The sequence below is a fragment of the Oryza sativa genome, chromosome 4 (genome assembly GCF_034140825.1).
Source record: "Oryza sativa Japonica Group chromosome 4, ASM3414082v1".
NCBI lineage: Eukaryota > Viridiplantae > Streptophyta > Magnoliopsida > Poales > Poaceae > Oryza > Oryza sativa.
In genome coordinates this window covers 20,964,835-20,980,958 of record NC_089038.1, presented here as the reverse complement: position 1 = coordinate 20,980,958, position 16,124 = coordinate 20,964,835, and the positions used below count along the sequence as shown (strand labels likewise).

The window sequence follows — 16,124 nt, the reverse complement described above, 5'->3', positions numbered from 1 at the left end:
ACCAACAATTGTTGATTTGTACCCAGTGATACAAGGCTAATTAAACTTAACCCGGCCAAAATAGTCTAGTAGGAGTACTTCACATTTCCTCGGACCAGTGACATGATCATGAGCTGGCAATACCGATGGCATATCAACGACAACGAGAGCAACTAAACGAAGACGAGTCGAAACGAGAAACAACAAACGTAGCACAATATATATCTCAGTTCTCGATAATAAATACTCCCTCCGTTTTAGGTTATAAGACGTTTTAACTTTGGTTAAAATTAAACTACTCTAAATTTAAATAATTTTGTAGAGAAAAGTAGTAATATTTTTAACCAAGACAAATATATTATGAAAATTTATTCAATTATAGATTTAATAAAACTATGGTGATGTTGTAGATATTACTACTTTTTTCTATAAAGTTCGTCAAACTTAAAATAGATTGACTTTGACCAAAGTCAAAACGTCATGTAAACTGAAACGGATGGAGTAAAATAAAATGAAACAGCAGCAACAACAACAATATCCCAAGTCATTCTCCGAAAAAGTTGTTGATCCTGTCTGCAAAAAGGCGCCGCGCGCGCTCATGCATGTATGCAGCTGGCCCGCGCGTTCTCTGCACCGGAGCGCGCGAGCACGTCTATATAAGCGTCCCCTCTCCCCTGCACCCAGCCATCGTCTCCCGTGCTTCACTTGTAGCTATCTACTCCATCTATCAAGCCCCCAGCTCAAAGACGTACGTACGCGGCGCTAGCTATATATACTAATTAGCTACATCGATCACTAGCTATAGCTAGCTCGATCGATAACTTATCATCGTACTTCAAGGCGATCATGCAATCTGCTGCCGTGGAGACGACGCCGGCGGCGGCGGCGGCGGCGGAGAACGGCGGCCAAGTGGTCGTCGTCGTCGGCGGGGGGTGGGTGGATGGATGCTGGGCGCGGGTGCGAGCGGCGGTGGAGGTGGCCGGGAGGTGGGTGGGCGGGCTGGCGAGGAAGGTGGGCGGGATCGCGGCGGACGACCCGAGGAGGGTGGCGCACTCGCTCAAGGTCGGGCTGGCGCTGACGCTGGTGTCCGTGCTCTACTACGTGACGCCGCTTTTCAAGGGGTTCGGGGTCTCCACGCTCTGGGCCGTGCTCACCGTCGTCGTCGTCATGGAGTACACCGTCGGTATGTAATTTTCTCTGTGTACCAAGCTAGCTAGCGCTAATGCATGCCAAGTACGTCGGGGTCTCACGGGGGAAAGTATTCTCGTTGAGGCCTTATTCGGTTAATCCCTTTGAGGGAGGAGTTGAAGGAGATTTATTCTACACCTATGATGGTGTGGAATTATTCCCCTCAATCCTCTCTAATTCCCTTCAATCCTCTCTAAACCGAGCAAGGCCTTATTGAGTTTCTTACTCATTGAGTTTCTTACTGATCATCATCACTTGAATAGTTACAAAACATTCTTGAGAAAATGTGATAAGTTGATCCTTAGTATATGATACATAAGTTATAAACACGCTTAAATTTGATTTATACAAATTGTAAAAAAAGAATTACAAATGTATGTATACTGATTAGAGTTTAATTTACTTTTATAATTTGTAGAAATCGAATTTAATCTTATATGTTTGTGAAGTAATATATACTATATCAATCTATTTGTCAAAATAAAAAAAAATAGTAGCTTTGGATAAATGAGGTTGAGGGACAAAATTCCATCCCCAGAAAGTCGTCGTTGCCGCAGATGACGATACGTATATGTATACACGCGGGCGTACGTATCGTCGTAGCTAGGCGACGATATATATACGCTAGCTATATATCCTTGGTACCTACCACGCTCTACGTACGTAACTACGTACGCAGTACGCTATTAGTACATATCTCAGTGACGTGTTTGTGTTTTGGACGTACGTACGTACGTACGCGACAGGTGGCACGCTGAGCAAAGGGTTGAACAGGGCCTTCGCGACGCTGGTGGCTGGGTTCATCGCCGTCGGGGCGCATCAGGTGGCTAACCGGTGCGGCGCACAGGGAGAGCCCATACTCCTCGCCGTCTTCGTCTTCCTACTAGGTATGTGTGTATGCATGCATGCATGTGTGTTTGTTGTTCTTCATTGACTATTCAATGTTTAGGGTCTTATCTTTTCGTTTATGTTTATACTTATCAGCTAAAATTTAAATTTTCAACATTAAATTTGTACTGATTTTAAAGTTTTTTCATTGTAGTTTATTTTTCAGCATTTGCTCTTAGATCACCAAAAATACTTATATAAAAGTTTTATTCATAAATTACTTTTCTTTTATAAATATACCGGCGAAACGATGGCTATAATAGTTCATATGTTGTCATGCACTAACTTTTTTAGACGAGGAGAGAAGCAGTAGGTAGCTAGTAGCATGTACTTACCAGTGGCATTCATGTTAATTTGTTGATGGCAGCGTCGGCGGCGACGTTCTCGCGGTTCATACCGGAGATAAAGGCGAGGTACGACTACGGGGTGACCATCTTCATCCTGACCTTCAGCCTGGTGGCCGTGTCGAGCTACCGGGTAGAGGAGCTCATCCAGCTCGCGCACCAGCGCTTCTCCACCATCGTCGTCGGCGTCGCCACCTGCCTCTGCACCACCATCTTCGTCATGCCCGTCTGGGCCGGCGAGGACCTCCACAAGCTCGCCGCCGGCAACCTCGACAAGCTGGCCGACTTCCTTGAAGGTGCGTACGCACTGCTGCAAGCTGAAATGGCAGCTTGTGGCCGATATGTCACAGAAGAATAGTGTGCCCTTTCATGTTATTCTGGTTTCACTTATGTTTCTAATTAACTATGCCCTGCTTGTGCACAATACAACTGAAGGCAGAATTACAACTATATCATGTATTAAATTACTAATAGTAAACTTGTTACTCACATAGAGCTATAGAAGTAATATGCTACAGGCAGATTAATTCCAGAGTGGGGCCTAAACTTTTATACATGAATGCAGGAATGGAAACCGAATGCTTTGGAGAAAGCGCTACGAGTGAGAGTTTGGAGGGCAAAGCCTTTCTCCAAGCGTACAAGAGCATACTTAATTCGAAGGCCACTGAAGACTCTCTGGTAAGCATACTATGCAGTTATATATATACATACCCCGTGCCGAGAGGCGAAGTCCTACAGACATCTTCAAGCAAGGTGGTGAAAATGATGCAATGTGACATTATTCCCAAAACTGCAGTGCAACTTTGCCAGATGGGAGCCTGGTCATGGAAAATTCAGTTTCAAACACCCATGGAGCCAATACCAGAAGATTGGAGCTCTTTCTCGCCAGTGCGCTTCTTCCATGGAGGCTATGGCTTCCTATGTCATCACACTCACAAAATCTCAGGTACTTACAACCTACAAATCATAATAATTTTCATGATCTAGACACTGGAACCCAGTTTATTGACCAATAGCTCGTACCTTTCCCTGATGACAGTATCCTGAAGCCAATCCTGAGCTGTCCTTCAAAGTACGAACAGCATGCAGTGAGATGAGCTCACACTCTGCTCAGGCACTCAGAGAGCTCTCGGCAGCACTTCGAACAATGACCGTACCATCTACAACCTCCATGTCTGCAGCCATCAAAGCTGCCAAAACACTCAGGAGCGAGCTATCAGAGGATAAAGCTCTGCTGCAAGTGATGCATGTGGCAGTTACTGCATCACTTCTTTCAGACTTGGTTACACAAGTAAAGAAAATTGCAGAATCTGTCGATAACCTGGCACGACTTGCCTGCTTCAAAGTCCCTGAAAAATCTCAGAAAGAAGTGGCTATCAACATCATGAGTTGACAAACTGACTACGTCGAGAGCATCAACACCAAATGGGACAAACTAGTACGGCCTGCAATTTTATTGTGTAGGAGTATTAGCAAGTGACTAATTCTTCGATGCTAGAAGTAATTATGATGCTGAACTGTAAAAATAAAACGTTGCAGCCTTCCGTACAACAAAGACTACTTATAAGCAGCTAAATATAAATGAACAGTTTTCTTCTTATTTTTGGGGAATGAGTGAACCGCTCCCTATGTGTTGCTGCGCCAAAGAAAATAACTGGACGACAATTATGGTTTCACAATATCCATTCAGATCATTTCAAAATTTGTGATGGTAAAGTAACAGATTTTTTTTCAGAAACTATTGAAGCAGAAAAAATGTGATATTGATATAACAAACATATTTTAATGGTGATATTTATCTAGTAAAATAAGACTGTCCTTTCTTTAATCATTTTTGCCAAATATTACAGCACAGGCCCGTGAGCTCATACAGTTTTCAGATTCATACACGTCACATATTCAAATCCAAAACTAAATAAAACCATACCAACCAGCTATCTACGTATGTATACGTATACGGTGCAGTTATTTTAAAACATCCTACAGATGGCATACACCTCTATACATAGATGAACACAGAAGATGAGCATAAAGCCTGCTATAATCACCACCAACACCTGTTTTTAAGTAGGACAAATTGCATAGTGTCCACGCATTGTGACAAATGCAAATAAATGTAACATAGATTTACATGGCATGTAAAAAATAATTATCTTTAAATTACAAAATTGTATATACAATACTACATGAGATCAATAAACAGCCTATATATATGCAAGTACATCAATAAACTCATATATGTGGCCACAAAAGCCTTGTGGAGTGTGGAATGGGGTAGAGCACATTCTCACCTCCAACTCCTTTTAATATAGTAAAGATATTCTTGTAGAAGTAAGATAAACAGCTGAATTGGAAGATGATCCGCTTATAGGTGATAAAGTTGACCCGACTCCATAGATGCAAATCATCATCAACCACAAGTTATTGGATAACAGTGATTGGTGATAGATGGAGCGATTAGTTAGTTGATCTTTTGCACTGTCAACCACTACTGGGAACCAAGTTGCATGGGAAAAGGTACGGACTTACCTTTGAGGACAGAATTTTGAAATGGAGATAACAAGTCATAACTAATATGTTCCAACTGTGTGCTACTTTAGGGATCAAGAAGAGGTAATATAACAAGCAAGGTTCTTTATCCTTCCCATGTTACCATTTTGTTACCATGAATATAGCAGAAATACAACAATTTGAACTACACATAATTGGAATAATACCTACTAATCAACAATCATCACCAAACCGACTGCAGTGAAGCAAAGCATCCCAGCCCCTTATGCAAAGTAAATTACTATAATAAACCTCCTTATGAACAGTGAAGGATTAATGGATTACAAAAAAACAAAAACAAAACATTGCCAATTGGAGACCAAGCACTTATTTTAATGGTGCCGGAGTTGGTGGCTTATTCTTAATCCCATGTTAGTTCTACTTTTAGATGTTGCCATCTATTATTCTTTTTCGTAGTGTCATAATTAAGCTTTTCTTTTATGTCCTTGGTGCTCATCCAGTATGAAGTATATAAATATGAGAAACCATTGACATTAAAACTATTAAAAGGAACCAAGTCTACATGTCTTTGAGAAACTAATGACATTTTTGTTATCTATAATCTGAGACATTTAAGGATTAGAAACCATATTAAGACAATTTGTAAGCTGGGTGCGACTTCCTAGCACAAAATGAAATTGCCTGTTCAATTTTTTTTATCACAGATAGGATAGGCAAAAACAAAAGGCACACAAAAAGAATTTAAACTCCAGGACTTAACTTTCATTAAATTCGTTTATGTCAGAAAAAAGGAAACATCATACACGCATACTGCCATTAATACACCTAACCTATTTGGGTAACAAAAATGGATGTAGTATTTACAAGCAAAGAGTCTAAACAAAATTAATTCCATACAGACCCTAAAAGGACACTGCAGAAGTACAGGATCTAGTCAGTGTGTGAACTGCATAACACTTAATAGGCACATACCTAATGAGAACATCCTTCAACTATATATATATTAGTTTAATAAAAGCGTCTTGACATCACCAGCCATATACAGGGTGTTGAACTTGGGGAGGCAATAAATTCAAATCCATGCATTGCTGTTTATCATAGTCACGTGTACCGGGAATTGCTCCTGTCGCCAATCTGAGGATCTCATTGCCAGTTAAGCAGTGATGAGCAAAGGCCAGTCCCCCATCCACAACTTCTGAAAGTCTAGGAAGTAAAGGTATCTTTCTCACTTTACTTCTCTTCCCATCTTGTCCAGAATAACCAATTTTGTTATTCAGAACTTTGTCAAGCTCTGAGTACTCCATGAATCTTTCAGTTGCTGCCTCCCATGACAAACTGTACCTTTGCTCAGGGGTCAAAGGTGAAGGTTCACTAGCCATGGCCTCTTTCACTCGGGCAACAAATTCTTCGGAAGTTTTGTATGTTAAGCAGTTGGGGAATGACTTGAAAAATTCGTTTGATGGATGATCTGCACAGATAACAAATTTCCCCATTGCAAGAGCCTCAGCTGTCGCTGTGCATAGAACATCACTGACACTTGGATTAATGAAAACCTTATACCTAAAATTAAGAAAAGAAAAAAGGCCATTGTCAATAAATAGTAAATGATAAGCCAGAGAATGAGGGTTCATTTTAGCAGCTTGCTAAAATGATACTCACCCATGAAGCGAAGAATCTGCATGGTCCCTTCCTTTGAAAAAATTGAGGCTCAAATTCAATTTCCTAGCAGCCATCTGCACTGCTTGTGAGTCCTCACCATTCCCATATACATCTACATTAAAGCCCTCCAAGTCACTTTTGTGTTTGGATAACAAATCTATAAGTTCTCTATATCCTTTAGCCCAAACCATCTTCCCAAGGAAATATGCTCCCTTTGTAAAGCTCTGCTGCCCATGCTCCTTATCAGCTGCTATTTTTTCACCAACCTTGAGGAACTTTGGATTTACACCATGAACGTTGCAGACAACAGACCTAGGTAGATCTTGAGTTGCTGCAGAAAGACGTAAAACCTGCATGCACCCATTATAAGTTTCACCCTAGCAATCAGGGCTTTTACACGAGACAAGCAAACACAATACCTTATGACAGTATGCTCTAGTCACCCAGTTGTTGATATGCTTAACAAGGAAAGCTTGAAGAGCTCCATTCTTCTCTCTCTTGATATACTCTAGGTAATTTGTGTGAACTACACCAATGACATGTTTAAACTTGTCGGTCCAACGCTTTCCATGATGATACCAGTTGAGATGCTCTGGTTCTTCCAAAATTGCTATATCAGCTTCACTCGAGGAAATGAATTGTGAAGTATCTCCAGCAGGAATAATACTACGTCGCTCCTTCGAAAACTGTATAGCATGAAATTTTAAATAAAGAAATTAAATCATTGGGGAAGAATAATGTATGGTTGAATACATCAAAATCAGATGATAATTGGATTTTTACCTTGCCAGGATAAAATGATATCTTAAAATTTGCTTCAAAGCCAAGTCTTTCCTGTAGCCAGTTCCTTATGTAATTTTCTTGTTCTTCTGGTGAACTGAAGGTGATATTATTGGGGTAAACTAGCTCTTGATCTGACTTACAGAGCCAAGGAACCACCAGTGTCACCTTCTGTTTTGTACTTCTTGCTAGATACGCAGCACGGAATAATGGATTGATTGCTGTCCCAGTCATCCATGGAAGACTTGCTGTTGTGACAATTGCAACATGCCGCCGGTTGTCCGAGAGCTTGTACTTTGCATGATCCTTCCAAAAACTTTCCTCTGTGTGATGCCCAGTACTTTCTAGCACCCTTGCTATTCTCAGATCAAGCTCATCAGTCATGTTCTCATTTCCAATTAAAGATCTATCAGCTGAAAGAGAATGATAAATGAGCCGGCCATTGTGTTTACTGTACAATGTCTCCACAATTTTGTCACATAAATCTGCATAATATAGAAAGATTTAACGATGGTCAGCACCAAAGTGACAAGAGTTGGGAAAGTGCAGGCAAATAAAACACGCCGTACCTCTTCTAATACCAAGTTGGTCCAGAAATGGTCCAGATTGCCGCACAAGATATGCCAGAATTTCAGTAAGATCCAGTGGGAGAACCTCCTGGATTGTATGCAAATATTCAGTTTAGAAAACACGCACTCTGTGAAATTAATAAGATGACATAACAATGAAGATTGCATTATCATTATAATCAACTGCTTTCGGAAAAATGCTTTATTAAAAGATATGATTTAGTTATACTCAATAATGCAGTGTCTAAGAATCTTAAAACTTGGACTTAAAGAAATTCAACCGCCATATAACTCAAGTAGTCATTGTTACAATTTCAGTATTTCACTATGCCATTACAAAGCGATAAGCATCTAATTCTGACCTACAACTGGCTATAACGAAAAATGTTCTGAAACAACTGAAAGTTTAAAGGTTAATCTAATATGTTGCATTTTGCAAAATAGTAGAGCATAAATGTTCTGAGAATCTAGCTGGACTGAACTAGGCAGCGAAAAAATAAAATCAAGTAAACCAAATTCAAGTTAATTAGGAAAGTGATCCAGAAGCATTTCTTCATCTGAAGTTACTAACTATTTGCCCTAAATAGCAGAAGATTTCCAACAGTTATGCTTAGTTTGTTCTGACATTACCTTGGATTCTTGTGACTCTTTGTTCAGAGATTTCTGCAACAAAATGAGAAACATGAATCAGTGCTCCACTTAACACACAAAAATTGATGATCATATAATACACTTAGTGTTCTCAAAAGCATAATTCTGCAAAAAATGCATCAGGCCGTCAGTTGTCACCTGATGTAAATGATATGGCTTTATGAGCAACTGGAATTGCTACTTTTTGGCAGTCCTTAAAAGTACTTTATTTCAGGGAAGCATTTCAATATTTTTAAATGATGGATTAGTCATATAGAGTTAGACAAAATATTAAACAATATATGAACAAAAATGGAGCAATGCCATGTTACTTATTTTTTGCAAATACACAATCCTTCTATTTGATGAAGCATTGGAACATGTATCAATCAATATGTAACTCCCTTAGATTCCTTTTCATGGATGCCAAAGTTCTACTAATGTGTAAGACTCAATTGCTCCATTCATTTATCAGTAACTTACAGAAAATGTACCTAAGCAAGTGGAAAGGTTTATCGTCCTAACCAAGTAGGAGCATATCATGATTTAAGATGGAACTTTCGAATTACCAAGCTCAACTTGAATTTCTCCACGAACTCGCCGCGGCCACGAAATCCACCAAACACCTCACTCGACAAGCTCCGGCGCTCGAACTCCTTCAGCCCGCTGCGTATCATCCTCACCACCTCCCACTCCTTCCTCCCCTCGTCGTCCGCGTGGCCCTTCCACCGCACGAGCCCCCACCTCCCGCCGCCGCCGCCGCCGCCGCCCCCCTCGGCCACAATGGCGTTGCGGATCGCCGTAATCCCCGAGAGGTCGACGCGGAGGCTGGCCCCGGCGGCCTTGGGGGCCCACCCCGCGTCGCGCACCGTCGACGAGTACTGCCTCCGCAGCTCCATGATCTTGGGCTGGATCCGCTTCCGCACGAACTCCACCTCCGCGATGGGCGCCCCCGCCGCGACCGGCGGCAGCGGCGGGCCCGCGAGCGCCGACGCCGACGCGAGGAGGTGCTCCAGCTCCCGGTCGGCGCGCGCCCGCATCTGCCTCAGGTCGGCACTCGCCGAGTCCCGCACCTCGCGCCACCCCTTGGAGATGAACGCGAAGGCGCCGCCGCCGCTGATCGGCGGCGGCCTCTCTCCGCCCATGACCTGGTTGGCTAGGGTTTGAATTCTAGAGACGCGTAGAGGAGGCGAGTGGAGGCGGGAGATGGTGGTGGGGAAGAGGAAGACGAGGACGACGACGACGACGACGGTGTGAGAGGCTTGGGGGGAAAGAGAAGGTGGGAAGCGTGTGATACTGACAGGTGGGACCGAGGTGTCAGAGGAGTGGGATGCTGCCACGTGGGATGTGGTCCCTGTCAATCTTGACCTGTGGTGGGGGTGGTGACTTGGCACGGGGCGGTTTGAACTTTGAAATGATGTGGGGCCCGCGTATCCGAGTGGGAATATGCTTGCGTGGATGCCCAGTGGACGTACGGCCTAGCTTCGCGGTTCGCCGCTTGTGCTTTTGCAGTTTGCGTCTGCAGATGGTTCTGGATTTAACGAGTACGAGTACCCTTCTTCTTCACACATTTGACAGGAAGTGACCTTTTTTTTCTTTTTCCCATTACACGCGCGTACACGTATATGCAACACTATACTCACACATCCACAAATGTTTTTACAAAATACAATGGCACGCTTATACACCACTATACGCGTGACACTAAACTTACATACTAATGGTTGTATCTTCTAACACACGATTAAAGAGACATAAGCCAACGACGTATCTATCTCGGTGGGCCCCACTTCCTTCAGTTCAGTACTCACCCTCTTTGCTTTCAATTGCTTCTGATTCTCGTCCAGTCGGTAACTAGCGGGAGAGGAGTTGCGCGGCGGTCGGCCGCCAGTAGGAGAGGATTTGGGTGGTGGCGGCATCACGAGCTTGAGCGGTCACCTAGCCGCACGATGCCATGACGTCATGCAACAACCAGTCCTAGGACAGGATGTTCATCTCGGCGAAGAATACGGAGAGCGGTGGGAGGGCGCGGACGACACTGGAGAAGGGGTGGAAGAGGGATGACGTGTCGATGTCCTAGTTGAGGTCGAGGAGGGCCTCGTGGAAGCCCTGGTGGGCGACAATGAGGAGGAGGAAGGCGTCGACGATGGCGTGGTAGAGCGTGTCCTGCAGGACGAGGAGGAGGAGGAGGTCGGCGAGGATGGAGAAGGCGTCATGGACAAGCTAGGAGGCTTAGGAGCAAATGGCAGCAAATGTGGCTCGGGAGGTGGGAGAGGAGCAGGTGGGAGTAGCGTGGTAGGCTAATGGAGCGCGTGTGGCACGCCACCGCCGCCCTAGGCTTGAACGACCTTGTCGGGCTGAGAAGGAATGAAATGGAGCGGCCAAAGTTGGGGAGAGTCCTTCTTCCCACACCATGCATCCGACCTCGTCTTCGTTGATGACGGCAATGGCCACCTCCCCCACCTCCGTGAGCTTCGCTCGTCTCTCTCCTCTACCGGCGGTGGCGCCTCATCCCTAGCCGTCGTCGTGCCAGTGTACCAGTTCATGGCGTCGGCGATGTAACTCCAGCAAGCGATATGGTGGACAGGCAACAAAAGAGGTGTGGAGATGAGAGAGGAGAAGGACTTTTCACATATTTGGTGACTTGGCGGTGGGATCCATGCGGCCGTGGAGGAGGAGGCGACGGGGAGATTCGAGGGGAAGAAAGGGGACCCATCCCCCACGCTCCTTAGCGACGACGCCGTGCTCGAACCATAAGAGAGATAGAGGAGGAAGGGAGAGAAGATGAGAAACATATGGGTGATGACGTGGGTCCAACTATAATTTTTTATTTTTAACCGGTCAGTTACTGACATGTGAGTCCTATGGTTTCTTTTAACTTGAAGTGTCACGTCAACACCACTCGTAGATGCCACGCAGCCGAAACCACCATCCAAACTACTTTAGAACCTTCTTTGCACTGATTTTGGAAGTCGAGGGATACATCATATTAGTATTGTTATACAGTAATGAATTTAAAACTTGGCGACAAATTAAGGGACATAAGTGAACTTATTACAATCCCAGAAGCTCGGCTGTGAACGGGCTGCGGGCCGGCCAAACCGGCCGCTAGTCCAGCGTGAGTCGGCCCAATAACACATGGGCTTCGCTCGGGTATCTGAGTTACGGCCCAATAGCACCTCAACGCCAAGGTTACGGCCCAATTAAGTTGCGTAGGACTCCTGTACAGGAACCATGGGCTTTCTTAAACTGTCCCTTTATTCATAACTGTCACTAAAAATCTAAAAAAAAAAGACCCCCACTTTTACTATTTTTTCCATCGAATGATCCGCGCAGATTGCGCAGTTAGTATCATTATATTTTTCTCATATAATAGCATATATATATACATATATATATATATACATATATATATATATATTCCCAATTTATTATTAAAAATATTAAAATGACAACATAATTTCAAATTTTGTACTAAATTTACCAAACTACCAATGTGATAGTCATTAATTATTTTTAATATCAAATTTTAGTTATTTCTAAATTGTATTCCTATATGGACTCTAGACTTGTTTTTCAATATTCATTATTTTTTAATTTCAAATCTTCGTTATTTGTAAAATTTATTTCTATATAGACTCTAGGCACTTCTTCTAATATTATTTATTTTTAATTTTGAATTTTTATTATTTCTAATTGTATTTCTATGTGGACTCTAAACTCATCTTTCAATGTTTTTTATTTTTTTATTTCGAATTTTAGTTCCTTCTAGATTGTATTCGTATATAGACTCTAGGCTATTCTTCCCATATTTTTTTAATTTTGAATTTTAGTTATTTGTAAATTATATTTTTATATGGAATCTAAACTCTACTTTTAATTTTTATTATTTTTATTCCTGATTTTAGTTAATTCTAAATTCCTATAGGGACTCTATATCTTCTTATAATATTCCTTTTTTTAATTCTAAATTTCTATTATTTATTAATTATATTTCTATATGGACTCTACACTTTTCTTCTAATATTATTTATTTTTAATTCTGAATTTCAGTTATTTTTCTTAATTGTGTTTCTATATGGACCTTATACTTTTTGTCGACGTTTGATGTCGCGATTCCGGTATTTGCATAGTATGGGGATCGTTGGTACTAGTATATGCGCGAGACTGAGGTAAAAGAGATAGAGACGAGGATTTTTATACAGGTTCGGGCCCCTGAATTGTTAGGTAATAACCCTATATCCTGTTGGCCGAAGCCGGTATTGCTCTTATTCACCATAATCACACCAGTACAATATTTGGGGTAGTCTATCTAACTGTTGTCGACTTGGCGGTATGAAAGTCTACTCGTAGTCAACAACAGGGTAGTCTTCCTCCTCGAATCCGTGCCCGGCGAGATCAGAGATAGCGCTTTCGTCTCTCCTGACAGTATCCGGAGACACCGTAGGGGACTAGCCGTGCTTATCCATGAAGTCGATATCCAGCATTTTTTCTTGGCGTATGTTGTCTTGTGGCTTCTGTTGTTCCGTCTATGTTGAGTGTGTCCCCTCTCCTCCTAGGGGGCCTTGTATTTATACCCATAGGTGTCTCCTTGTCCAAGTAGAACTAGGGAAACCATTATGGATACAATCCGAGTAGTCCTTGTCGTTTCCATGTAGAACTCTGGTTGTATTTCCTTATCCGAAACTCCTCCTATATCCACATGTTGTTTCCGTATAAGACATGGTATGTGGTGGGTCCTGCCGAGATTTAGTCGACTACTATTAGGTATGTGGTATCCATAACGCTGACACTTTTCTGCTAATATTATTTATTTTTTAACTCAAAATTTCAGTTATTTCTAAATTGTATTTCTATATGAACTCTGTACTCTATATTATTTTAATTCCGAATTTTAGTTATTCCAAATTTTATTTCTATATTAATTCTAAACAAATTTTAGTTTTCTTATTTAATTCTGAATTTCCATTAGTTCTAAATTGTATAACAACATGGGCTCTGGTCTCCTCTTCCAATATCTCTTATTTTTTAATTCTGAATTTCAACTATTCATAGATTATATTTCTATATAGACTCTGTTTTTTTTCTCTGATTAATATGAGAATTTCTAGGCCGTGAGAGCGAACGTGAAGGCTATTTTTTCTATTTCTTTAATAAGTTATAATAGAATTTGAAACTTTCTAGGACATGTTTCGACCAAAATAGAGTAACCGATCATCTCACGTCACAGAAGTCCACCGCGACAGACGCTCCTCACTTATATACTAATACAGCATTTCTCACTTCAGTTACTAGCACTACTTGGAACGATTAGTTATAGCACATATGGTGACCCAACCCTACCTTTTCCCGAGCAAAATAGCGGAGAAAAACAGGGACACGTCAATAATTCTCCTTAGGTATATAGTACTACTACTACTTTACACACCAACCGTGAATCGCATGCGTGCTTCACTTGCCTCCAATTTGCTACTGCTACCGGATGCACCAAACGGAACAAAGAAGATCGGATGGTAGGTGACATGTCCAAGAACGGGCAGGATGGTGCACTTGCCTCCATTTTTTCTGATATAAGCACAGCAGGGTATTAGGTCGACCGTCTTCTAGCTAAGCTCTGTACTTCGAAGTCCCAATGGTCCCTGGCCGTATGTACTACTTACATCCTGTATGCTTGTATTTTTGCATGGTGCCTGCATCTGTGGATCTGTTCTGCAATGTGTGCGTGTGAATTATTGTGTGCCGAACCCGTTGCAAAATTGCTAATAGAAACAAAGTTCTTTTATATGACCTGGCAATTGCTATATCTGAAGTGTCTGATTGATTACTCTAGAGTGATTTGGGTGCATGTGTGCATCACTAGTTCCAAACCTTAGTAGGTTCGACGTGTCTGCGTAGAACAGTCATATTTTTCATTTTACTTCCAGGCTAAGTTTGTGTGAATAACCATCCTTTTTGCAGCCCCCTTTTAGAGTCTCTTTCCCCATCCTTTATGGAAGAGATGAAAGTAAATTACCCTCACTTCTTTTGCAATGCGCATGTTTAACTATTGAGATTGATTACATGCTAAATTCCCCCCTTTTTTGTCAAAAGAGACGACCTCGATCGCACTATGCTAGCCATCCTGACTCAGAACACTACATGGAAATGGATCAAATGACACAAAAGCTCTTCAAGCCCTTCCACAACTTTTCTCGTCGGCGCTTTTTATCCGAAAGCCTGATTTGAATATACTGTAAGACAGCGATCCTGCTACTCTGCTACATAAAAGCAAATATTCCACAAATTTATCCAACAGCAACAGAAAGAAAAATGTCTACAGTTTTTTTTCCGGTCTAGTAGTATTCATTTTTTTTAGAATAATGGATAGAAATGGTATATAGTAGTATGCATATCCGGTGTATGATGATTGATGACCAGATCAAGCCACTGTATGTATTGGAAAAAAAAGCTTCTTTTTTGGGCGAGGCAGTGGCGTGTGCAAGATCGTTCTGGACGCTGATAATTCACGGGAGGAGGCAAATGATCGTTGATGATTAGTTAAGAGACAGGGTCGTAGCAGGTAGCATGGTGCTTCTGGAACAGATGCTGCCATAGGGCACAGGGCACCGCAGTCGGTGGAGGAGGGGGATAAGGAATGAAGGGCACCGGCACGATGCCGGATGGACGCACACGCCTCTGCACGCGGCGGGCGCGTCATGCGCGCGTCCGCTTGTGCAGCTGATCTGCTGATGATGGCTGCCATATTTTCTTTATTTTGGGTGGGGTTTTCTTTGGCCCTGTTCGCCTGAGGCGACGCCGGAACGGCCGGCCTGCCTCTCGCGTGCTACGCTCCACCAACCGGCGTACTATCTCGCGTGCGTGAGGCGATCGATCGATGGACGGCGCGGCGCACGGGCGATGTGATGTAGTGGCCGTGCACCGATCGACGCTCTCCTCGGCCCTCGGGTGATGGTCGCGGAGGCCGCCGTTCGAGGCCGCTCAGATCGACATGGGTGAGATCGCGCGCGTAATCCCTAGCCAGATTGGCAGTTTGGCCCGTCTCCGGCGCCAGCCACGCGCGCGCGCGCCACCGACCACGCCATGTGTATGGAGTGCCATTGATGATTGATCGCCCGCACACGTACACGTAACGCTGCTGATTGTTGTTATATATGTTGTGAATCGTTTATCATCTGGATATCCTATCCTGATCAGTAATACTAGTGTAGGAGAATGTACTGCGTACATGAAGGAGATTAATATTAGTTCAGTGGACAGGGGTAAAATGGTGGGCACTACTACTGGGTTGTGGGTACCATAGCCGCAGGTCAACTCAGCCTCAACGTGCACATGCAAAACACCAACCGCAATGGTAATCATCTCCTGTTGACCATCTGGAGATGGAGTGATCCTCAAGCAGCAGAGCTCCAGAGGGACACCAGTCTGCCTGGCTCATGTGTGCTCGACAAACCAATCTCAATTTAAGCTAAGTTGATGGAGTTATGTACTTAATTACTAGTGGTACACTAATACACAGGGCAGCCTCCTGTGCAACAGTGCAAGGGGGTCCAGGGGAAAGAAGAAGCAGAAGAATCTC

The 16,124-nt window shown here is 42.9% G+C and overlaps 2 protein-coding genes across 5 annotated transcripts; one reads left to right on the top strand and one right to left on the bottom strand.

Annotated features, from left to right (window-relative positions):
• Positions 1 to 665: 665 nt before the first annotated feature.
• On the top strand, positions 666 to 3,999 carry LOC4335813 (aluminum-activated malate transporter 1). The gene is made up of 6 exons (XM_015778076.3): positions 666 to 1,162; positions 1,914 to 2,054; positions 2,423 to 2,695; positions 2,965 to 3,077; positions 3,196 to 3,345; positions 3,439 to 3,999. The coding sequence occupies exons 1-6, from the start codon at positions 826 to 828 to the stop codon at positions 3,790 to 3,792; spliced, it is 1,368 nt and encodes a 455-aa protein (XP_015633562.1). The 5' UTR covers positions 666 to 825; the 3' UTR covers positions 3,793 to 3,999.
• LOC4335812 (digalactosyldiacylglycerol synthase 1, chloroplastic) lies at positions 2,841 to 9,795 on the bottom strand. 4 transcript variants are annotated; one of them, XR_003242028.2, is made up of 9 exons: positions 9,118 to 9,795; positions 8,549 to 8,581; positions 7,919 to 8,006; positions 7,353 to 7,834; positions 6,989 to 7,255; positions 6,570 to 6,919; positions 5,883 to 6,470; positions 3,423 to 3,844; positions 2,841 to 3,356 (listed from the first exon to the last, which is right to left on the bottom strand). XR_003242028.2 is itself a non-coding variant. In XM_015778075.3 (7 exons), the coding sequence occupies exons 1-7, from the start codon at positions 9,691 to 9,693 to the stop codon at positions 5,939 to 5,941; spliced, it is 2,328 nt and encodes a 775-aa protein (XP_015633561.1). In that variant the 5' UTR covers positions 9,694 to 9,795; the 3' UTR covers positions 5,649 to 5,938. The 4 variants fall into 4 exon arrangements, 1 of the variants encoding a protein (XP_015633561.1); XR_010741037.1 differs by having other exon boundaries at positions 3,423 to 3,748; XR_001544915.3 differs by having other exon boundaries at positions 2,841 to 3,317; positions 3,423 to 3,748.
• Between the last annotated feature and the right edge of the window lie 6,329 nt (positions 9,796 to 16,124).

Excerpts from the sequence above, each read along its gene's own strand:
- LOC4335813 (XM_015778076.3), top strand. The coding sequence starts at position 826 with ATGCAATCTGCTGCCGTGGAGACGACGCCGGCGGCGGCGGCGGCGGCG. Across the intron at positions 1,163-1,913 it reads CGTCATGGAGTACACCGTCG|GTGGCACGCTGAGCAAAGGG; the intron begins GTATGTAATTTT and ends CGTACGCGACAG. Across the intron at positions 2,696-2,964 it reads GCTGGCCGACTTCCTTGAAG|GAATGGAAACCGAATGCTTT; the intron begins GTGCGTACGCAC and ends ACATGAATGCAG.
- LOC4335812 (XM_015778075.3), bottom strand. The coding sequence starts at position 9,693 with ATGGGCGGAGAGAGGCCGCCGCCGATCAGCGGCGGCGGCGCCTTCGCG. Across the intron at positions 7,835-7,918 it reads CCAACTTGGTATTAGAAGAG|ATTTATGTGACAAAATTGTG; the intron begins GTACGGCGTGTT and ends TATATTATGCAG. Across the intron at positions 6,471-6,569 it reads GCAGATTCTTCGCTTCATGG|GTATAAGGTTTTCATTAATC; the intron begins GTGAGTATCATT and ends TCTTAATTTTAG.